Source organism: Silurus meridionalis, chromosome 4, assembly GCF_014805685.1.
Source record: "Silurus meridionalis isolate SWU-2019-XX chromosome 4, ASM1480568v1, whole genome shotgun sequence".
In the NCBI taxonomy this organism is placed as follows: Eukaryota; Metazoa; Chordata; class Actinopteri; order Siluriformes; family Siluridae; genus Silurus; species Silurus meridionalis.
In genome coordinates, this window is record NC_060887.1 from 20,792,658 (window position 1) to 20,817,625 (window position 24,968).

At 39.1% G+C, this 24,968-nt stretch overlaps 1 protein-coding gene across 1 annotated transcript; it reads left to right on the top strand.

Annotated features, from left to right (window-relative positions):
* The first annotated feature begins 440 nt into the window (after positions 1-440).
* On the top strand, positions 441-24,574 carry trim71 (tripartite motif containing 71, E3 ubiquitin protein ligase). Its single transcript, XM_046847847.1, is given in 6 exon segments — positions 441-1,123; positions 1,236-2,538; positions 16,746-16,913; positions 19,452-19,586; positions 21,265-21,700; positions 21,703-24,574. Coding segments are annotated over 5 exon segments (2,427 nt in total). The 5' UTR covers positions 441-1,123; positions 1,236-1,863; the 3' UTR covers positions 22,716-24,574.
* Positions 24,575-24,968: the final 394 nt, after the last annotated feature.

Here is a 24,968-nt window from a genome sequence, read left to right on the forward strand (position 1 = left end):
AGGCCTCCATGTGGTAACTATCTTTTACAGAAGGGACCATCAACGTAGAATTACAAAGGAGAGAGACTAACTCGGTTTTAGTGCTGGGGATTTTGAATGACCAAATTAATCACGCGTTTCTGAAATTCCAAAGAATGGGCTGACATACCAAATGGAGATGCGGTAAACATTCAGATGTATAGGTACCAAACTGGACTGCCTGATCTTTTGTTTTATATAATGTTTTGTAATTTTACTGTATATCGTTCACTTTGAAACGTATAATATAGTGTATCTTAATGATCAATGTAAGGTTTATAATTTACCTCATTGGATATTAGTATATTTAGTGCTAGTTAAAGCTATACCACAAAACAAATAATAAAGGTATAAATGAATTGTTTAATAGATTAATGGAACTAACCCAGCAAAAAGAAAATGGACAAGTTGCCAAATTTATTTCTGTAAAAAAATAGATTTTATTTATTAAATCTTTAAGGGATTTCAGCAAAAGGATATCCCAAATAACCCTTTGGGAAAGACCCGCTAAGATTTTATGTTAAATCCTACAACAGATGGCTGACTTTCTGATAAGCAGATCCTATGTGGGAAGCTAGAACCATCAAACGAAGTAAATTCTGGTAGTGTATGATACATATTAATATTGATATTGATCTTATCACAATTATCTTTGTATTTAAAGATCCGATGTGTATCACACTTCCGCGCAGAACATGATCGCGCAGTAATTTTGTAATTTACACCAAACAATGCGTGAACAGCAGAAGCCCGTATAGACGCCGTGAGGCTCTCTGTGATTGGTTGACGCCAAGTCCAACCCCCTCGCCTTGGAAGCCACGCCCCCTGTGGCCAAGCGGAAGTGTACTCGTACCTCTCAGTGCAGAGGCATTCATTCGCTTGATAATGCGCTTTAATTCGGGTACCGCGGACAGAAAATCCACCGGAATGCACGCAGATTTGCACCGCGGCAGTCGTGCGTCTCGGTGTGGAGACGCAGCAGCAATGCGGAAGTGAGTTTCGTCTCGCCGGTTCTCCGCAGCGCCAAAGCGAATGGGCTGTAGGCACGGGGAAACAACCTCTGGAAAAACACACATTCCGCTCTGCGCTGTTTCAGTTTGAACCGGTTGGTTGAAATTGTTTTACTCATACAGCTATTAAAAAGGGTGAAAATAGTTAATTTTGGAACAGGAAACACATTCATTGGGCTATTATTAATATATATTTTTTTCCCCCAGACACTGGCTTGGGTGCAGTAAGAAGATCCGACAGGGGCCAGGAGCTACATGTGACACACTTCTGTGAATTATTAAATCTCTCTGCGACGAACAGAACGACATCAAGCAAAAAAAAAAAAATTACAAATGGAGGACTGGGAATGAGCATGCGTATGGTGGGAAACGAAGAGCTGTGCGCTGCGGCCGCAGTAGAGGCGACGCTGTGCTGAACGAGCGGCCCGGAGAGTCATGCGGCGGTGGGGGAGGATCGGAGCAGGGAGCTCGCAGCGCACTTCACGTTTCGCAATAACTTTAATGCCTTGTAGCACAGGGCTCTAACATGTCAACAGACCAAGGGGCTAAAAAAACAACAACTTGGCACATGGAAAGTGGTGTCTTCTCCTAGTGCGGCAACTAATCAGTTCTCAACTTTGCTAATTTGATTGGAGCGAGATTAAACCCACAAGCTCGAGGACCCGAGGCTGATGTCTATTAGCACGTTCATTTAACTGGATTTAACTACACCGAAAGGTAGACTGACCGAGTGCGCGCGCGCGCCCGCCGTGCGATGATTCAGTTTTGTTAACGCCGAATAATCGGTGCCAAATCGACGCGACGCGCTCATGACTTTCCACTGATCCCCCCACAAATGGCGTCGTTCCCCGATTCCGACGTGCAGACGTGCCCGCTGTGCAAGGAGCTGTGTGGCTCCTCTGCTCCGATCTCCTCCAGTTCATCTACCTCTTCGTCGTCATCGCAGACCTCCAACTCGTCTACTACCTCGTCCACGCGAAGGCTGCACGTCCTGCCGTGCCTGCACGCCTTCTGCAGGTCGTGCCTGGAGAGCCTAAGAAGCAACGGAGACCCCCTAAAGCTCCGCTGTCCCACTTGCGACCAAAAAGTCCCCATGTCCGAGTCGGGCTTGGATGCGCTGCCCTCGTCCAATTTCCTGTTTAGCAACTTGCTGGACGTGGTGGTGTCCACCGAGGACCAGGGCACGAGCGGCTGCATCGGGAGCGGGGGTCTTCTTCGGGCGCAGCACGTGCTTTCGGAGCCGCAGTGCAGCTCGTGCGACGAAGGGAACGGCGCGAGCTCGCACTGCCTCGACTGCCAGGAGTACCTGTGCGACAACTGCGTGCGCGCGCACCAGCGCGTCCGTCTCACCAAAGACCACTTCATCGAGAGCCTGGCGGAGAACCTGCACGTGCCGGGACGCACCGGGGGCCACGGCGCGCCGCTCAGCCTCTCGCAGGCGTTTCACAACTTCTCCCTGCTTCCGGTGTTCCAGGACCGAGTGGACTACTGTCAGCAGCACGACAACGCGGTGAGTTCTCGAAACAGGCAACACTCATGCTGCAATCATTTATCCTTAAAGACTAAATGTTCTGGTCCTTGTCCTACATTGTTTACATCCCCTCACACACACACACACACACACCTCTAACCACGCGCGTGTCTCAGCTCATCAAAATTCCTCTTCATTCTATTCACTACTCAAGTGAGCATCCATGATTTAATAGTACATCATATTTGCTCAATCTTATGCTTTCCAGATTCACACACTTGCAGCGAAGTTCTTCCATTTAGTGACCAAGATCTAACCAGTGCACATGATGTACAGTCACATTTAACTTTTAAAGATGTCTGGTAGAAATATTATAGCAACTAACATGTGGAGGCTGAAATGTCTTCTCATTATTACATAAATATTGTGCAATCAATATCAAGTCTGACCATGTAAGTTTGGGGTTAATGAGCTTTTTTTGTATAAAAAATGGTACAGCTCTGTCAAAATAGACAACAGATGGGGGGGGCGCAATGTATAGAAAGATGTATAAAACCACTATCAGGAAATCAATACTACTGAGCACATATGTACTGTATACTTTAATACTTTCTCGCTCGTTATTATATACCCACTTTTACACATGTTGTACAAAACACCTTTCCGCATTGTTTCCCACAATTTCATGGTGGTAGTTTCTCTTTTTGAATGTTTTATCAGTTATAAACCTGATTTTTCCATTTTAATTAAAGGCTTGCTGTAAGGATCAGTTAAATCATGCAAATTTAGATTACATTTTAATGAGTTGTAAATGTTTTTAAATAGATATGGTTATGAAGAAATGGATCTAAATGTAAATTTCTCTGCTCATTTTAGAAGCTAAATTAGTCATTTTTTTAAAAATACAATACTCATTTTTTTTTTTTTTTAGCCATTAAGCATCATCAAACGCCTATTTTAGTGCAATGTCAATGTTGGTGTTTTAAGACCAAACCTGCATTTTGTTATACATAAAGTACATCATGTATACGTTATTTTGAATATTTTTGGTCACTGCCCACCCCTATAGGTTCGAACATTGCTGCTAAGAGTCTGTATGTTCTAATATGTTTTAACTCTCATTGCATTAGTGCCCTTGTGCAAATACCTTAAGGCGGTGACTTTGGTTGATTCTGATTTGGATATTCAGTATTCTGTTGTGTGAAATCCCTGGTTTAAATTGAGTTGAGTTTATTTCTTTGTAGTTATTAGACAGAACTGAAATCTTCAACAGAAATTAATGAAAGAACATGTCTTCTCTATAAAGGAGTGGGAAATGTCCATTGCAGGACATTTATTAAAAGTATAGGTAATATAGAACGGGTTCATTCTGTTTGCACTACATTGGGTTTATAAAATAATATATTTAGCATGGAGACTTTAGTGATGTTTGAATGCCACTTATCTTTTAATTATACCATAAAAAAGTAAAATCTAGCTACACATTTCTCTGTGAATATATAAAAATCTAACAAAGGTATGATGGTGCTTTTAGCAATGCAGTTAATGTGTGTTTTGTTTGTGCCAGTGTGACATCAGAGCAGTGTGATTATGTACTATATTGTGTGTTGATCCAGAATCTTTCAAGAGAAAATCCTGACTCATCTAAGAATGAGATATTTGCCCGGTCACTTTTAGGTTTTGAACCACCACAATTCAGGCTGTTTCACATTTTTCTAATCAATCACACCAGGTAATGGTCTTGCCCTCAGGCTTCTCCGAGCATTTGAGCTAATTATCAGCTAATTATCATGCTCTTGGGCTTATTGGAACATGAAACAAAACAGAAAAATGTGACGGTTATGTGGTCTGAGCACTCGTAATTATAAACCACAATCAATTGTAGTTGATGAGCAGATAGAGGTGAAGGAATATAAAATATAGAATTAATCTCACGAGGGCGTTATGTAGGACCGATGCACATCTTGATTATTACATGGAAGGGAATGAAGTGTGTGCGCATGAGCAGAGGATAGGTGTGGGTGAAATCTGAAATCATTCTGTAAACAGTTATGTTTGGTCTCGGTGGAGGAGAAGGAAAGCTATATGTCGGTTCTTTTCTGCTGCAGTGGTGTGATATTAACTTCCAGAAGCAGTGCAGTTCTCATACTATACTCTCATCCATCTCCCCACAAACACACACACACAAACACACACAATGCTGTTTCCCTTTTCTTTATGTTCCTGTTTTCTGCCTTAGTTAAATTGTTTTCAATTTCTATCCTGTTTAGGATATTACAATTGCTGTGATTAATGATGGTGTGATAAAAGTGTATCTGTTATGTAACATTTCCTATGGAACAAAGGCACATTTTCTTGGCCCTGCTTCATTTTCTGGCTGCTCTACTTTATATGCTGGTTTAAGTAATATGAAGATGACAATTAAATAACGAGGTTAACCGTTAAAAAGCTGTAAATTACTGCCCCTTTTCACTGTATTTGACTTGTTTCCTGCATTAGAAGAAACAGAGTTTTATTTTTTTATGTTGAAGGCGTTAGTGTTTGAAATGGTGCCATAAAGAAAGGAATGTGGTGCTCTGTTTGGGTTTGCTGGTTTAGTGCAGGCTGTAGTCTGTAAGAGTGAGCACAACTGACCATTAACAGCCTTTTACATTCCTACTCTACCAGGGGCCGTGTCTGTGTGTGTGTGTGTGTGTGTGTGTGTTTTCTCTGTCAATGACTTTCTGTGCAATTTATTTCCAGTAAAGAGTCTAAGTGCGTGAACACCAGGTCAGGGGTCAGGGTTTATTTAATTTAATTTTTTTTTTAAGAAAAAAACTGCCTCCTAACATTGTAGATCAGTTCTGCTTATACAAACACTCAAGCTTATAATGAGATGTGCCTTATAGCTTATTATATAACAGTTAGTTCTGCCCCACTGATCTGATTGGTTGAGCACCGTTTCAAGAGTGTGTATATTAACTATAAACACACTGGTATATTTCACTGTGTGTATTGTGGCACTATTCTGTGTTCACTGTGTAAAGTAATTTAAAACCACTACTAATGTGAAGTTTGTGTCATTATTAGAAGACATGGCGAAGAATACCTTTCAGGAATTTAATTCAGCCTTTAAATAGGAGTGCTCATTAGAGGAAGGTGGAAAAGAAAAACAGAATACCTATTCCACTGGAAGCGTTTATAAAGGGATTGTACAAATCAGTGTAGGTAGCAAGGAGTCCAGTGTCATGTATAGTAAGCATGGTTTCTTTTTGGCTAGCACAGAAAAAAAATCTAATAATTGGTCATATTGTGTCTGACATATCATTATATTAATTTCCTGGTTCTAAAAAAAAAAAAAAAAGCAAATCTTGTTTTTACCTTAATCTGTTTTTTTTTTTTTTTTTGCTATTTTAAAAAGCTGTGTGTGTGTGTGTGTGTGTGTGTGTGTGTGTGTGTGTGTGTGTGTGTGTGTGTGTGTGTATATATATATATATATATATATATATATATATATATATATATATATATATATATATATATATATATATATATATACTGTGTAATAAATAAAATGTAATATTTGCGTTAAATGACTGTTAATAAAAAAGATTATTGGCCTAGTCATCATTTCTATAGTTATGGGATTATGTCATAAAAATTAAATTACATACAAATAAACCATAAAATTGGGACACATTCAATGAAAAAAAAAAAAGTAAATAAATGAAAATGTAAGTATATAAGTATATAAACTTTCTCCCACACGGTTAATCAGAATAATAAATGTTAGCACCTGGGGGTGCATTGTAGGTTACTAGTTTGTGTTTAGATCTCTTTTGTTGTTCTGTTCTCCTTTCAGAACTTCGGTTGTTGGTGTTAGTCAATAAAACAGACAATAAGGCAAACAAAAAAAAATTATCTCCGTATTTTATGGCCTTTTGGAGGTTGATGTGACCTGGACATGATTTCAGGTTGACCCTCTGATTTATTATTCATTATTGCAAGAGCACCACCATAAAATCACTTATTTGAAGAAGGCATGAAGGGATATAACTGCTGTGTCATAATGATTATCTCTTGGATGATACATATACATTTTTTTACAGTAGATTGTGTATATTCATGTCAAGTTTGCTATTTGATTTGTCCTTTTGTGAATAAATAGTTGTGTATATTTTTGCAGGGTAACTTGTGTACTGTTAATGTCATTGTTTAAGTCACTCAGGCAGATAATATGCTGTGTCATGAGAGATATTATTGACAGTGAAGTACAATATACACGTTACTGGTTGTTTAGCTGAGGGCATTTTTCTCGGCTAATCTGTTGAATTATTGAGTTCAATTCATTTTCTGATGAATGTTTTAAAGAATTAGCTAATAAAGGCCTGCTAGCTTGTACTTTTGTCTCTGGGTGATGTTGAGCTCCAGATCCTCGTGAGACATTGCACTGGGTGAGCACGCTTACTCCACACAACCGGTGATAACAGAGCCATATAAACCCCACAGCTTTGAGAAGATTCAAAAATTTGTTTGACTTTTAAACACGGTTGTGCTCATGGTGAGCGAAAGCAAACAAAGTTTGCACGCATTGTCTCTCACTGCTTGCCAAACAGATGCGTTATCGCATGTGATGCTTGTTTGTCCTTTTGCTTCAGCTTCATGCTTAAAGGTAATGTATTGTGAGCTCAATTTACACCTCTGACCAGTTGACTGTTGTCTCTAAGTGGTCCGATGTAAAGCGTTCTTCCGAATAAATAAATTACTTACTTTGACTCGCTTTGAGTTTATTTTGACTGGCTTTGGGGTTGAACGCTTATAAAAAGAGCACAAGTTAGGACAGGCTTTAATCTGATTTTTCCTCCTCACAAGAGAGTTTAAATTGGCTGTTGCCCAAGTCAGATTCTGACATGACAAGCAGAGAGGATGTTAAATTAGAAAAGACAATAATTAAACACGCAAATATTGAGGAATACAAGCTATGTTTTTGCTTAATGTAGGACATTTAGCTGGAACATTTTGTACAGCTCAGACAGAATGCCCCGTTATTACAATATGTGCATATTATGGACCACATTCAGATTACAAAGGGCACTGCATAGAAGCTAACATAATATTAGAGAATTAGCTCTTCATTAGTGAAACGTAATCATGACTAGGGCCTGTGTTCCAGCAAGCAAGTGCAGGTGTTTTTTCTACAATCAGATATTGAACGAAGTACGTGGCCTGTGTGTCTGAAACATCTTGTTTTGCTAGTCTACTGTTCAAGCCTGAAGGAAGGGATGGGTAAATAGCGAGACAGATGCCAGATTGTTAACTTGCAGTCTTTTGGCCTGGCTCAGCAAGAGGTTTATGACAGAGGGGTAGATTGCAGATAATCTTCAATCTTTCAGCTAACCTCTCTGCTCTGGATGATGAAGTTTCAGCTTCTGTTTTGTTGTGGTTAGACCAAAGCAAACCGGTTATAATAAGGGAAGGCAAAATAATTTTGTTAGGTGTGACTGTTCATAGTGTATTTTTTTCTTGTAAGACGCCTAATCAATTTGTAAACTCCGGCAGTAAACCTGCAAGTGTTACTATTACATTCTAATCCGTAGTCTGACTGAGAGATCAGTGCACGGTCAGAGTACCAAATTAATAAAAACAGTAAGACGATACTAATTTAAACAACTGCTAATGGTTAACCTACTGATAAATACACCGCATGCTTATTTCCCTGAGGGAACGAAGACACATTATTGTATATCATTATTACTCTCAATAAAAATCCAAAATGTGATTATGAACACGTTTCGGCAAAAAGTGCTGAAATATAAGAAGTAGCCTCACACCCTCTGTACTGCCATCTTAGGACACCAGAGTCACTGTGGTGTATCCCAACAGTCCTACAAAGTCCTACAAGCAAGCAGCAAAGCAACCACCGACTACAGTGTGCCACACAAGACGATTTCTTCAGAGAAAATGCTACAAAACAACAACTTGCCAAGCGATATTTGGCTGGATAATTTCTGGAATCTATGTAAAATTGGTCTGATGCACTGCAGCAACAAATCCAAGCAACTGGCTCCAGTAATTCCTCAGACCTTTCCTATGCTGTGTTTGTGTGGAAAATCACTCCCATTGTTGGGAATTTTATTGAAAAATCTCTGCAAGGACAAATACAGGATAGATTTTTGACATTGCTGTTCACGCAGTACTGCACTATAGATGGCATTAAAAATAGCTAGTGTTCATTAAGCACATGATATACAAACAACAAAACATAGAGATCATGGCAGAAATTTCATCATGCTAAATATAAGCTTAGGATATCTATTACTGTGAGAGATTACCAATCATTTGTGCTGTCAGTCTAAGTTGTTCGGGCACTCTTTAACTTGATCTTATGGTTGTTGTGAGATCTCTTCATGGCAAGGCTCCGGTTTCTGGCAGGGGGTTGTTTAAAAGCCATCCTGAAAAGCCTTTGAGCATGCCTTTTATGACCCCATTCTAGTGACTCCATTTCCCGGTGCTGCTCGTTTTTTTTTTTTAACCATTTTCACGTGCATTCCTCTTTGATACAGAATCTGGCAGACCATACTTTAAACAAACCAAACTCTGAAAGAACCAAGAACCTAATCTGTCTGGTATGAGAGTATTTTCCTGAAAGGGTTTTCTCTGGTGGAGGTGGTCTTTGGAGAGGAATGTGGAATGGTCAACACATTGAGGGAGACTCTGTAGATTGATGTCTACAGACACACTAGGATAGATCGTACTTCTGCCTGTCAAGCTTTTCATTTCACATTAGTTTGAAAATGTAAGAAATAAATGTATTGGTTTACATGGCTGCAGATATGTCGCACTTATAGGTGGACGTAAAAAAAATATTTAAAGACAATTCCTATAAATTTCTAGCCATTTGGATTTTATTAGTTTTATTATTTCCTAGTCTCGGAAGCCAGGCCTCTGGCTTAGTCATAGAGTCTGGTGTGTTTCATGTATAAATGTCGCCAACAACTGCATGCTTTCACAGGAAGAGGCAATTTGGTCAACATGGGAAATGACTAACCACAGCCCTTTTCCCGCAGCTCTTCAGCATACACGTGAGATTATCTCATTTACTAACCAGTGTGTCAAATGGATCTCTTTAATTCCTTTAAAATCCTAAATTCTGGATTTTTGTAGGAATCCCAATCTCAAACTATATAAGATAACCACTATCCCGTAGAGCAATGTGTATGACTCTTGAGACTGATTTATCATTGTGTAAATGTTGCGCTTTTTTATTTTATTTATTTTTTTATTTAAAAAAAAAAAAAGTTTTTTAGATGTCATGTTCTTCGGGATATTATCTCCTTTGCCATTAGGCCTACGTTTGCAGTAAACATCTTTTATGCATTAAATAGAGAATAGAAATTCAATAAAAATCATGATACAAAATGGTGATAAAGTAGGAGGTAAAGTCATGACATAATGTTTCTGATGATCTTGCTTCACATAGTCCGCAAGCCAATTGTTTAACTGGAAAAAACACATGTTGTGGCAAAGCGGTTTAAAAAGTTGAAGTAACTGGAGGAAGTGACTGAGAAAAGAATGGTAGCAGTTTTGGAGAATGTCTTGAACTATTCTGCCTGCATGTTATACTGTTGTCAGGATTCACAATGGGAAAGCTTTCCAGTCTACTATTTTGCCTTCGCCCCTCAGAATAGATGATGGGACAGAATGTCAACTTACATTTTATTTGTTTTATCATTTACTTTGCAATACATCATTAAATATTTGCTTGGTTTTGTTGACTGCTTATTCTTTTAACAAAAATGTAACGTATAACCATGCCAATGTTGGTTCATGCAGTTTGTTTTGTTTGTGGACTGATGTGTTTGTGTAAATATGTGCAGAATGTGTAATTAGATGAATTTATTTTCTTGTCTATGTTCTGAGTTCTTCAGCTACTGTATTGTAGTTTTTCGCTTGGTGAATGAATGAAGTACATCAGTGTGTCTCTGTCAGTTAAACTCACATTCTACAATCCGGCTGTGGAAAAAAAAAAAAACACTGTTCTGCTAAAATGCATTCTGTTCACTTGTAGATTTTCAGTCCAGTTTTAGATTAAGTCTGGGTAAAATCAGGTTTCTCTCTTGATTTTTGAATGGAGCTCAAGAAAAAGTGGAATGCAGCTGGAGAAAGCAGCCTGTAGGCGTTGGGTGTGTAGAGCTGCACACACAAACACATGTGTGCACATGCTGGAACTCTTGTGCCAGCAAACCAGCTGACTTTGTTTGGCCTCTTATGAACAGCCAATGAAGTCATGTAAGTGGGTAGCCGCCTCCCTGTGTGTGTGTGTGCGTGCATGCGTGCGTGTGTGTGTGTCAGAGAGAGAGAAAGACAGTGTGTAAATATGTGCGTGCAAGAGGGAAAGAGTGTCTGTTTTCAATTCAGAGGATTTCCTCTGCTTTCTGATCTCATAGTTCAATAGTTTGCACTGAACAGGGTTTGATCTAATGCATTTGAATTTAAGAAGTTATGTCAAAAGTAACCCTTGAGCCTGCAGCCTCCCAGACAAAGTGTTTGTATACTCGGGCATTGTAAATTGGCCATATTGAAGCAGCAGGGGAGTTTCCACCTGCCGCCATCATTACTATCGGATTTGTGTAGCTTTTTCCAATAGTGTCTGCTAAGTTGCAGAGACACAAGCAAGAATGACGACAAGCCAGAATGACAGCAGAATGTTCAGTATTTTTTGTGTGCTCATTCGCTAAGCTAATTAGCCAATCTGATTCTCTTTCTTGCCAACAAACTCTACATGCAGAATCATCCAAGAAACAGCTGATGCCACCCGACCAGAGCCAACGGCTGCCCTAAGGGTGGAGGAGTGTTTGCTGGAAAGAGAGCATTAATGGTGTGGTTTGCCACAGAACTTCTGCAGAATAGCCTTTCATATTTATTTAAAGAACGTGCTGCTTCTGTCAGTATTTATTAAAATGAAAAAATCAAAGATACTTTTAAATGCTTTGAGTTACATAAAAGGTCAACCTTGATCCAACACTGTTGTAACTCTACAGGACACCAGAAACAATGCTGTTGTGTACTAGTGTTACGTGTTTGTTTTGAGAATAAACTGGAATAGTGTAACTGGCATGCTGAATGTATAACAATTACCTGGTCATCAGAGGACATAATGTGGAGGTGCCATGCTCAATATATATCAAATGCTGCAGGAAACATATAAAATAAACTTCCTACATAATAGAGGGGTGCATTAGGATCCATAACCTTGCAGCACCAAACCAATGTTGTAGGATTGTTCAGAAAAGCCACATTCATTAACATGTGTTTATATAGTGTTCACATGGATCACACATTTACTGTTTTTTTTTTTTTCATAATTTTTGCTAAAAAAAAATGACAATTTTATTTATATATTTTATAAGTATTATAGGCAGATGCAAAAGTTAATAAATGCAGAAGTGGATAGAAAAGATTAGAATTCCTTTAGTAAGTGGGTGGAAAAGGAATTAAAAAATAGTGGGACACACACACACACACACACACACACACACACACACACATCCTGTTTTGCTTACATTGAAAACCTGTTTCACATATCAGCAGCACCCTATTGCTCCTCATTCAGGCTTGTCCTCAATAGCTTTTTTTTATTCTAGTCTGTTGGCTTTTACTCCTTTTTGAATTGTGGTCGAGGTGGGGTGGGGTTCCAGAGCTGGACTTCATTCTGGAAGTAATGGACCTAGGTGTCTGGATAGATCACCAATCTGACTGGCTATATTTTCTGCCAGCATGTACAGAATGGGTTTATCACCTATAGATTTATGAGATATTTACGCATAGACCATATCCACTATATACATTATGTAGGCTCTATCATCATGTGTCTTTAGTTTGTTGGAATGTCTCCCAGACTCTCTTTCCATCCTCAAAGTATGAGGGGAATTCCTCCATCAGGAACTCTAGACCAGAGCCAAGACTACTATTCCCTCATCCTGGCTTCTGGCCTTTAAGCTGCTCGCTACTGCTCAAGAGACAGTAATATAGCACAAGATTTGCAGTGCATAAAGTGCTTGAAGACATTGTGTAGCATTGTAACACAACCCTCCTGTTCCACTTTTTTTTGTCTGGGCTGTCAGAATACGTCTGTGAAACCTCTACAGCTGGAGAGTCCTTCGAACACAGAGAGGGCTGTTGGTTCTGTCTTGGCTTGTCATGTTAGGTCTGTCAGAAAGGCTCTGCACTACATCAGTAATGCTCTTTTAGTTTTCCCATGACAGAAAAAGTACTCATCCAGTTACTGCTTTCAGGAGAGCTGTTTGTAGAATTTAAGCTCTTCTTGTTACAATGTGTAATACAATAATATTGACACCATTTGTTAATACATACATAAAGCCCAAATACGTAAAGCCCCACAACCCAAGTTCTACATTTTAAAGCAGACATTGTGTAGTTAGTTAGTTGGCTTTCACTAGTAGATAAATCAATCAAATGCAAATCGACCTTCAGATGATCATTAATACAAGCAGGTCCTGTAAAATGCTCAAAACCTATACACCATGTCCTGTAAAAGCTACACACTTACTAGCAAAGATTCCATCTTCAGCTTACCTGTACAATTCAAAGCAAAACAATATCCCACTGATTAGTTATATAACTTGTAACAACCTTAGACTGTATTTTGTAAATGCACAAAGCTGACAAATTAAAGATCCACTTGTCCATTTTGATGGAAATGGCTCTGCAATCCTCAGTAATTGAGAGCTCAGTGAATGACTTGAGTATGAAAAGAAAATATGTCGTGGCCTTCTGAGTCAGCAGATCTCAATCCAGTTGAGCACCAGTGGTAGATTGTAAACTGCCGTGGCAGACTTTAATAGCATCATCAAAACACCAACTGAGGGTAGTGCAGTACATTTGTACTGATAAGGTTTGGGTCACCACAACCTACCAAAACAATTGCTATCCTTTTCTTTATCTTTGCCTTCAACAAATATTTTATGAAATCTTTGCAAGTAATGAATCGATCAATAATTTAAATAGCCGCAGGATTAAATGAAGTGGTATCTTCATTAAGATCACCATAATCAGTTTATTCCCTTTTTAAGTTTGTAAGGTGAATAGCACTGTATAAAATGTCTAAATGAAATTAACATTTGAGTTTGTGTGCTCCTTTTTTATGTTTGCCACTAAAAATCAGGGTTGAGTAAAACTGGCCTTGAGATACTGAAAGTAGGAACATATAAACATAACTAGGCACACCTTCATTTACTCCACTATTAACATGGCATAAGAGTTAAAAGGAGCTGCACAGAGATTCACATCCTCACATTCCTACTCCTAATATACTGCTCCGGCATGTGTTTATATGTGTATGACCTTGTACTTTTTATTTAGTGTTTGAAATAGATCCACACGCCTTTTGTCAAATAATGAGTGAAAATGTCAAAATAGAGGTGTTTTAAAGCATTTTGATTCAGTTTTATTTGTATAGGACTTTATTACTAAAAGATTGTGAGAAGGCAGCTTTACAGAAATATACAACTATAGGAATGTCACAGGCTATAGCGGCAGGCAAAAATCCTCTTGGAAAACATGAAGATGAATCTTTATATAAAGAGTATACTTATGTAGAGTTATAATCTGAATAAATCCTGGGATGAACACGTGATCTTTTTAATGATCACAGCAATAGTTTAGGTACAAGAGATTAAAGCATGCATGTAAGATTATATCCTGTGTAAGAGAGAGGGTTTGGACAAAAAATGTTTTTGGGAAAGTGCACAACTTGAGTGTAGACCCCCGCACAGTAGCAGGAGATGATTCACAAGTGCAGAGGCACCAAGTAGGATGATGAAATGGGCAGGTCTGAAGTGTGACAGGAGCCAGAGCAGTAGATCCGTGTCCAGATCAAGCACCTGCATCATGTCAGACAGAACAGATTATTAGGTCTGCTCTAATTCTACACTGTTTTAAAAGGGTGTACTTATGAAGGTAACACAGACCATGTCCTCCCCACTGTCCGTAAGCCTGAGTGAACCTGATCTCTCTGTGTGTCCGTGAACCCCAGATCTGCACCTTTTAGTTTTACACACAAGTGAAAATCAAGATGTAATTCGCAAATATGGTATTTATTAAAACACTAGATATCAATGTATGTATGTATGTATGTATTATGTAGTAGAACAGCTAAGAAATAGTCTTTGAATGTTCGCATTAAAATGTTTATCTGACAATCTATACATTCTTCACCTCCAATTTTATTAGGGATCAAATATATCAGTTATGTTTTAAAGGGTCCACCTGTTTTATTTATATCAACTGTCATGATGTAAATGCTTTCATTTCATTTTACAAGGGAAAATTGCATTTATAAACATGAAGCTACAGAATCAAACTTATTCTATAGTCTTGGATCCATTCACATATTGAAACCCTTATGCGCGTTCACATACCTCAGCATCACATGATTTTGTGTTTATGCTAAAAAATCGTACACCACTTTCTCTGATCTAACATGGTTTTCTCTAAAGAGTACATATTGTTCAGGTCCCCATGAATTTATTTTCCATTTAATGGCTTAAATAAATTCTAGTGGGTATTTTATCATTTCAGAGAAAAACCTGTGTAATACAAATGTTCTATCTAGCTTCTTTAGGGGGACTATGCTTACTGCAGGGAACCCTGGAAATCTCTGTTTAATTAGTGTTAGGATTGTGGACAAGATCATTATATTTAAGGTTCATACGGGTGTCTGTTTTCATATTCTAACACTAAACAATATTTAGCTCTTGCTTCCCAAAAGTTCCATTTGAAAAAGCAGAAAAAGTCCCTCCGTAGCTGTCATGGCTACACGTAGTGTGAAGATGTGTATGGCTCTGGATGGGCGAAAGAGCTTAGATGAGTAAGTGAGAGAGACAAAGAGAGGGAACATGAATGCTTTGGTTAAGATTTATATTGACTAAGAGATTATTGGCTTTGCTGTATGGTTGAAAGGGTCAGCTAAAAAAGAAAGTCGCTTCAGGATGTAAATAAAATACATATGTCTGTGTGTAAGTATATAAGTGCAGTTCAACAGAATGCACATCACTAACATTACTCTAATTTCTATTCATTCTGCTCTATATTCTAATTTCCCTGTCATTTTTGTACACTGTTTAGATTTGGTGCTGGCTATTAGGGGCTGTGTATTGTTATTCAGTATTTAAATGAGGTCTATTTTCTAGCAGCATAGCTTGGTGCTTTTGTGGCCTCCCTTTGTCTTTCATGTTGTATTGTTCTGGGGCTTTGTTATGGCTTCACCCAGACGGACAGTAATTCAGGATTTGTTAGACATCCCATTCCAAGATTTTCCTGCTTTCTGTTTCCAAAAGGCTTTTTCCCCCCTCACCATATACTTCCACATGAACTCTGTACACATTGCCACAGTAAGGCCATCTGGTCCGCAGGGAGAGGGCTAACATTTACGAGCAGGTAACTTGAGTGCAATCACAGCTCTAAGTTTACTGGCAGCTGCTCCAGCTTGCAGACAGTGGAGACGTAATTAGCGTTTGATCAGGCCTTTGGTAAAGATATTGCAGGCAGATGCAAGCATGTAGAGAGCTCTTTAGAAAATGTTGTAGGAGCGTGAAATATAGGTGAATGTGAGTGGTTCTGCAATTGAAACGGAGATATTGGTTTTGTTTTGGGAAAAGATTATGCATTTGTCATCTAAGTAAAGATTTCTGGGATTTTTTTTTTTTTGCATGTTTGTCCAGGGGGAAAATAACTAAAGTCTTTGATGGGTACTGTCTAATTTTTTGATGGATGGACATTCCTTGAAGAACAATGAAATAATTCTTAAAAGGCATGTGTGAATGGCAGGACAATGGGTCTTGAGCAATCCATCACCAGGCTGTCAGAACACAGGAAACTGAGAGCAGGAATGACTTTGTTTTGAGCTTAAAAGAAGTTAGACCTCCCCTTTGTGGCACATCACACACACACTGAGCTCTGATAAGCTCAATCTGTTTTTGCACAGCAGCCCTTCCACCAGCAGGACATTATGCGTGTATAATTTGATAAGATAGTTAGATATTTGGTTGCATATTTATTGATTTGTTTATTTATTTATCAAGGCAACCTTGTGGTATCACTAAACTAACAACAGATTCTAAAAAAGAGCAAAAAATCTTTTTACCTTTGTGACCCCCTCATAGAAATCCATTTCATTTCAGTGTGTGTCCTGTTATGAGTAAATTTTGTGATTGTTGTGATGATAATTTGTCCCTGTCTTCTTCTAGGTGCTGCGCTTTTTCTGTGAGAGTTGCTCGGTGCCCATCTGTAGAGAGTGCAGTGTGGGGAGACACGTGGGCCACAGTGTGTCCTACCTGCAGGACGTGCTGCATGACTCCAGAGCGCTCACCATCCAGCTGCTCGCAGATGCACAGCAGGGACGACAGGCCGTGCAGGTTAGTCAGAATTGTTATATTTATTCTTATATGTTCTGCTGTGTTTTATTTTGTCATTTTCGTAATTTGGTCATTTGATTTACTGTATTTGGTGAAAAATCATTTCTGTTTTACTCTTTTGATCTTGATTCAGAGTCAACGTCCCTTGTAGCAGAGCACATATTTTTTATGCCTTAAAGTTAATACTAGCACTGTCTGTGAGTCTTTGATCTATAGACTTAACAGATTTCCCCTCAAAGTGCACCTGCCTTCAATAAAGTGCTTATTTAGAGGTGCATTAGGATCTAAGAGTGACCAGTTAATGTGATTCAAAATACCAGAACAGCAATTAAATAAGGAAACCGACATTTTGTTGTGTCTGTGGCCTTAATACTAATAAAACTTTAGAAGTAGAAACTCTGATGTACAGTGTCATTTGACTGGCAGCTAAAACAACTAAAAACTTGACCTTATTCACCAAATAGATGAATTGCTTAGATGTGTCATCCAGCCCTCCTGTTTTCTATTCATTTATTCATTTTCGGCAACTACTTTATCCTGGTCGGGTTGGTGGTGAATCCTATTGTAGTTACACTAAGCATGAGATGGGCATGAATACACCCTGCCAGGGCACCATAAACATCTCACATAAGGGGAATTTCAAGTAGCCATTTTGTTTAAAAATTACAAAGTAATAACAACAACAAAAAAACAATGGAGCAGTGTTGCTCTTTTAGCAGGCTGTTGACCCAACCCCCATTCATCTCTTCTCTTTTCCCTTCTGGCCCTGAATAAAGCAGTGCTGAGCATCCTGCCTGCCTATATTCACCGCCCAGGATGGATCATTAGCCCAGCATAGTGAAAATGTTTCTATCACTCAGGCTTTTGCTACAAAAAAAGGCACATCAGGGGGTTGAGGGGTAGGGGGTGGGCCGCTCCCCAAAGGAAAACTGTTCATGTGGTGTGTGGTGACACTGAGCAGAGCTGATCGGCAGGAAGAGCCAGCAGAGAGAATTTAAAAGTGAAAGACTGAACAGAGTAATTCAATTTGAATGCCGGTGCCCCTCTGCAGCTTCTCTCTGGTTCACTGAGCTGCTTTACACACTGCATAACGCTTAAATATTTTGGGGGGTAATTTAATATAGCAGTTTCAAAACTTTTAATAAAAATTACACTGCTTTTGCTAATGCACAGATGATTGGCTGACTGCTTTAATACTTTTTTGTTTTATTTGTTAGCCCATACTGGAAAACATATAGTTGTTCTGCTGTTCATAGTAATGCCCTTTAAGTCTGACTTCCTCGTTGTTAAAACTTTATCAACTTCAGTCATCACCCTGCAGCTTAGAGCAGAGAGGCCAGTGTGCAGCTGCATGTGGTCAATTGGCCTGTTATATTTCGTCTTAATCCTATTACTACATGGTGTTAAATAGGAAGCCTCTAAGTGTTTATGGACTTGAAAGCTCCTGAAGTGTTTTAAACCATATTGAAATTGCTTTGACCATGAAGAGCCTGGGCCACCACAAACCCCACTGTGACTAAATCAGCACTATTTAATCCCATTTTCCGGCTTTATGCAATTCAGTTTGCAGACGCGTCTCCCACCTGATATAAAGTAGCAGTCGGGGGTCTCTGAAACTGTTTACTTGCAACATGGAAAACGTGGGAGGTGTAAATGTTGTTTACTAATGCTTAAGTATAAAAGAGGCTTGTTCAGGACTCTTGCAGTGATGTGGAGTGTTGTTTGTTAATTTATTTATTTATTTGCATGTGCACCAATGAATTGGATTAATGACCCAGTGTAGGAACTATGGACTGATATATTATTTTTTAATAAATGTACGTGTGAATGTATAATGTTCAGAAACTGGGGAGATTTTTTTTTTTTCCTTACAGCTATTTTACATAATTATCATAAAACACTTAAAAGGCATGAAGGCCTTGGGCACCTTGAATGTAAAATGTGGAGATAAGTGAAAGTGCGTATTTATATTTTTGAATAATTTATTCGGAAGTGTGATTGAGGTCACAGTTGGTGGGCAGAGCACGAGATGTTCAGATCGCCATCCAAGAGCATTGTACTGTTTAGACGGGTCAAGAGTCATGATGCTGCAATTTTCTCCGCTGTGCAACATCACAAAGGGAGCCCTCATGCTTTCAAACATGTTTACTGGAAGTGTGTGCATGTGTAAGATATTCATATTGTGAATGTTTTGACTAAGATAAAGCAGTTGCTGCTTATTTATGAGTAAAATATTAAACTATGTCGATTTTTAACATCATGGAACGGTGCTTTGATTATGACTGCATTTGGGTTGGATTTTTGTCCTTGTACTTTTAGCTTTTTTTGTTGTTGTTGTTTGGTTTTTTTTGGAAGTTTACAGTTTAAGTATCATCTCTGAATTGAATAATTTGAACACACAGTACGGGTATTATTTACAGGTAATTATTCAAAGGATATAATTGTAATAAGTGATCTATCATTAGAAGTTTATACATTGTTATATGTGCTATAGACCCATTTAAAATTATAAACCATTTGACTAAATATTTTTTACAGCTGAGCATTGAGAAAGTGCAAGCCATTGCTGAGCAGGTGGAACTGAAGGCGAAGGTGGTGCAGTCTGAGGTGAAGACCACCACGCTGCGTCACAAGAAAGCCCTGGAGGAGCGCGAGTGTGAGCTGCTGTGGAAGGTAAACAGGCACTCGGTTTTAACACTCTCTAGAGAACACTGATCACATAACCATTAGCATTAGCATCATTGGGTTTATTTACTTAACTGAAATTCTGCCTTGCCACTAAGGTTACATTGGGGCCTGAGCAGAAACTTTTCCTATTCACTTCTGCAATTCTTAGATATTAAGCATAACACCACTCTGTAGGTCAACACATTCTTTGGGCTTTGATACCCTCTTTGAAGACCATGATATCAAATATCATTCATTAAAACCACTTTAACACTATGCTCATGAAGCCATAAAACTGATGACTGACAAAGGCATAGCATTGGTATTTATAATTATTCCTGAAATAGCAGTAAAGCCTACAGGCACAGTTCACTGGTTCTTTTAGTGCTATTCTTTACATTTCTACAAATGAATATAGCTGTTTAATCAGCCAATCATGTGGCATTAATACAGTGCGAAAAGAAGTGGTGGATAGTAACAAAGTAAATGTAGTATCGTAGTATTGAGGATGTACTGCAGCTTTAAAAAGAGAGAGAGAGAGAGAGAGAGAGCAAATACTGTTCTACTTCTACTCAAGTAAACGTTTTAAGGGAGCATTTTTTTTCTTTTATTGGAGTAATATTTTTCCTACTGTATCTACTTTTACTCAAGTACATGGTTAATGCATCTTCAGGAGGAGTGGTAGCTCAGTGGTTAAGGTGCTGGGTTACTGAACGGAAGGTCGGAGGTTCAAGCCCTGGTTTTGCCAAGCTGCCACTTTTGGGCCCTTGAGCAAGGCCCTATACATTCTGTGCTCCAGGGGCGCCGTATCATGGCCAACCCTGCGCTCTGACCCCAGCTTCTGAGCAAGCTGGGACATGAGAACTAATTTCTCTGTGCTGTAATGTATATGTGACAAATAAAGGCTATTCTATTCCATTCAATTCATTAGGAGCATCAGTTGATATACAAATCAAAGAACAAAATAAATAAATAGTGTAATCTCTGTGGGTTTGAGCTTTGATATTTTCAAAGAATTGAAGTTTTCAAAGAATGGTGCGAAAAACAAAAAACACGGAGTGACTGACAGTTCTGTAAACCTCTTGTAGATAAGATCGGAGGAAGATAACTAGATAAGTAGAACAGCATCTTTGCATACATAACACACCAAATCTTGATGTGACTGAGCTACAACAGCAGAAAACCTCATCAGGTTTCACTCCTTTTAGCCAAGAACAATAATCCGTTCTCAAAGAGTTCGGATTAGAGTAAAGTTCCTTATAGGCACAGAATCACTTAGTTGGGCATTTGGAAATTCGCTGGCACTTCATTGGCACTTCAGTCTTCAGCTGTCCAGATTTGATTCTTGTTCTTGACCTTGTTCTAGGTAGCTCATCTACATTAAGGATTGATGTGTTGTGTGTCCTGAGATGGTTTTCTGTTCATCGTGGCTGTAAAAATAAACTGAAGCTTTTGACCTGTATCTGATTTTATGCATTGTGCTCTTGCCACATTATTGGCTAAATGGATTGCATAAATGAGCAGTTTATGCCAACACTAATAATCACCTTTTTATTTATTTGGGGAAAAAAAGAAATCTAAAATTATGCAGCTTCTGTAAACGTGTTACTTTATAGAACAATAACATACAGTTTTTTCCTTTCACATTTCCAACTGTTTCCATTTTCTTCATGTCCTTGTGCAGTTGGAAAAGATCCGGCAGGTGAAGGCCAAGTCCCTGTACCTTCAGGTTGAGAAGCTTCACCAGAACCTCACCAAGCTGGACAGCACCATTGCCACAGTGACAAAGGTCCTGGAGGAAGGGCGCAACATAGACATCCTACTAGCACGTGAGCACATGCTGAATCAGCTGCAGGAGCTTAAAGCACTCCGTTGCATTCTGCAGCCACAGGAAGATGACCGCATCATGTTCACACCTCCAGATCAGGCACTTCTAATCGCCATCCAGTCCATGGGTCTGATAAGCAGTGGGGCCTTCGCATCAGTCACTAAAGCCCATGGGGAAGGTCTCAAGAGAGCTCTGCAAGGAAAATTAGCTTCCTTTACAGTAGTGGCATATGACCATGATGGAGAACCGCGGTTATCTGGTGGAGATGGTGTGTCAGTGGTCTTGATGAGTCCAGAGGAAACCTCTCTAGTGCTGATGTGTCTGACCACCAGGATGGTACCTACACAGTTAGCTACCTGCCCAAGGGTGAAGGTGAGCATCTTCTTTCTGTGCTTATCTGCAACCAGCACATTGAGGGGAGTCCCTTTAAAGTCATGGTGAAATCTGGACGCAGCTATGGAGGTATTGGTCTGCCTGTTGCATCCTTTGGTGGAGAGGGTGATGGTGATGGACAGCTGTGTCGACCATGGGGAATTTGCGTTGATAAGGAAGGTTATGTGATTGTGGCTGACAGAAGCAACAATCGCATACAGATCTTTAAGCCGTGTGGCACCTTTCACCACAAATTTGGCACTTTGGGCTCAAGACCAGGCCAGTTTGACCGACCCGCTGGGGTTGCCTGTGACAACCAGAGAAGAATCATTGTGGCTGACAAGGACAATCACCGCATCCAAATCTTCACTTTTGATGGCCAGTTTCTCCTCAAGTTTGGTGAAAAGGGAACCAAAAATGGGCAGTTTAACTATCCCTGGGATGTAGCTGTCAATTCGGAGGGAAAGATTCTGGTCTCTGACACGCGCAACCACCGAGTGCAGCTGTTCGGCCCCGATGGGGTGTTCATCAACAAGTATGGTTTTGAAGGCGCTCTTTGGAAGCATTTCGATTCACCTCGAGGAGTCGCCTTCAACCAGGAAGGTCACCTAGTGGTGACTGACTTCAACAATCATCGCCTGCTCGTCATTAGGCCTGACTGCCAGTCTGCCCGCTTTCTTGGCTCTGAAGGAACAGGTAACGGGCAGTTCTTGCGTCCGCAAGGTGTTGCTGTGGACCAGGAGGATCGCATTATTGTGGCCGATTCCCGTAACCATCGTATTCAGGTGTTTGAACCCAATGGCAACTTCTTATGCAAGTTTGGGACTCAGGGTAGTGGCTTCGGGCAGATGGATCGCCCATCAGGTATAGCCGTTACCCCTGACGGAATGATTGTAGCCGTTGACTTCGGAAACAATCGAATCCTCATCTTTTGAGCTGGCTTTTAAAGTTGGAAATATATAAAGGAAGTTTAGGTACACAGTTATCAGGAGCAAACGTGGCTGAATGTTGAAAATGTGGCAGTAATGTGTAGATTCTTTTGTACTCATCTATAACTATTTATCCTGATTGTAGTATGATTTGCGCTGCTGGCGAAAGTGTTCATCACGTGCACACGCCATTTATCAAAGAGAAGGAGTAGAGCAAAAAGACTGTTTGCTGGTAGTGTTGCTATTTTGCTCTTGATCTGAGTCTTGAAATCCTTATTTGTTTGATTTGTTTCTCAGGGAATTTCCAGCATTCTTGAAACATTTTTCTCTCTCTGCATTATACCTACCTCATCTAGCTTGTGTATGAATGTATTCTCTTGTGTGTGCAGCGTCTGTGAAGTTTTATAAAGACGTCTACCTCAGTGGGTTTTTTTTGTTTTGTTTTTTTGTTTTGTCAGAGAACATAACACAAGAAATGAAGCAATGTTTGGTTGATATTTGCACAGTTCGCACAAATTTCTCCTAATTGTTACTGTGCACATAACACAAATAGGACCCCTGAATGTTTGAGTAAAGTGATGCAGTAGACCGGGGCTGCATTTTGGCAGAAACATTTAGAAAATGTTTGGATAAATCTACTGTTTTGTGTTATGTTTTTTAAATCGGTTTTCATTTGTCGTACCTCATCTAAACTTTTTACCTCATAACCTAAATGTACCTCTGTGTACAAATGCTTCATTGTACATACCTCACTATTTTTTTGTTTTATTTTATATGTTTCAGTCTCTCAGAATGAATAATGGCTTATAGGATGGCTAGTAAAGCTTTTTGTTTCTTGAATTACTGTTATAGAGATTTAAACCCAGAATCTGAGCGATGCAAGAAACTAATTGCTCCCTTTTCTAAAAATATTTTACAAATGTTATATAAAAAAAAAAAAAAAGAGCAGAGATGGTTGTATGAAGATTTGAATCTTTGTTTGGGACCATTGATAAAATTGAATCGTTGTTTTTTTTTTCCTATGAATATTTTGTTTGTTTATTTGTTCATCTAGCACCATTTAAGTTGAAGTGATTAACCGAATGATTGATTGGCACATTGGTTTGCTGACTAGCTGTTGCTGCAAGCTTGGATGTAATCCAAACCCTATAGGATGACATAGTTTACTTTGTAAGAAAAGTTTTTTCTCGGAATGTCTGAACTCTATTTATTGGCCAGGAAAGAGCTCTCAAAGTAGGAGCTGAATTAGATCTTAAAGACCATTTGCTCAGTTAGTAGAACACAGTTTGAAAACATCAATAATCAACTGAGTATGGTCTAAAATAGGATTTATTTTTTTCCTTTATTGTGGGGGAACCACTTTAATTAATGGTTTTTATGGTTGCCTGCTTCTCCTGAATGTGGATCAAAGAATTTAAAAGCATAAAAAAAAAAAAGAGCACTGATATCCTGGCATGTTTTTCCTTTGTTTGTTTTTATCTTCAGACAAGTCATGTAATGAAAAAAACCCATCTGAATCTACAAGGAAAGTTTTGTTGAAAGAATGTAGTTTCTGCCATATTTTGACAACATGCCGATTCTAGGGCCTAAATCCCAAAGCCGTTGTCAGGTGTAGTTCTTGTTTAGCTTCTTGTCTGGATGGGCATTTTCTGTTTTAAGCTGCTTCTGCAGAAAACATTTGAAAGCTCTTTTTTTTTTATGGTGTGTACATGTCTCACATAAACACAAGTACATTCACAATTTTTTTATGTTATGCGCCTTTAATTTGATGTTATAGAGGCTCCGCTTGTGCATTCCATCTTACAGCAGTACATTCATCATTTACAAAAAAATAAATAAAAGCACAGCAGCATTTTAGTTGAAAACACCTAGTCCCTTATGTTTGTTTAGTCAGATTTGTTTTTATACAGACCAAGAATCTACAACTTGCCAAATAAGGAAGTGCTTGGGAATGCTTGAAGTGCCAAAACAAAGTGCATGTGGGACACTTGCTCTGAGGCTGCTCATAAGATCAGTTCCTTAGTGTGACTTCACTTCTACAGAGCACCTTTTACACTGCAGTTCCCTATTATTTGTGTCAGCAGAGTCATAGTCTAACATAAACTGTGCTGTTGTGTATGAAGGGACATATTTTAAAAGCCTTGTTGACCTGCTTGCGCATTGGTCCAGATGCGGTGAAGGACAGTCAGTCAGGGGAGAACCTGATCCCAGACAGTTATACCAAAAAAAATAAATAAATAAATAAAAAGGAAAGAAAAT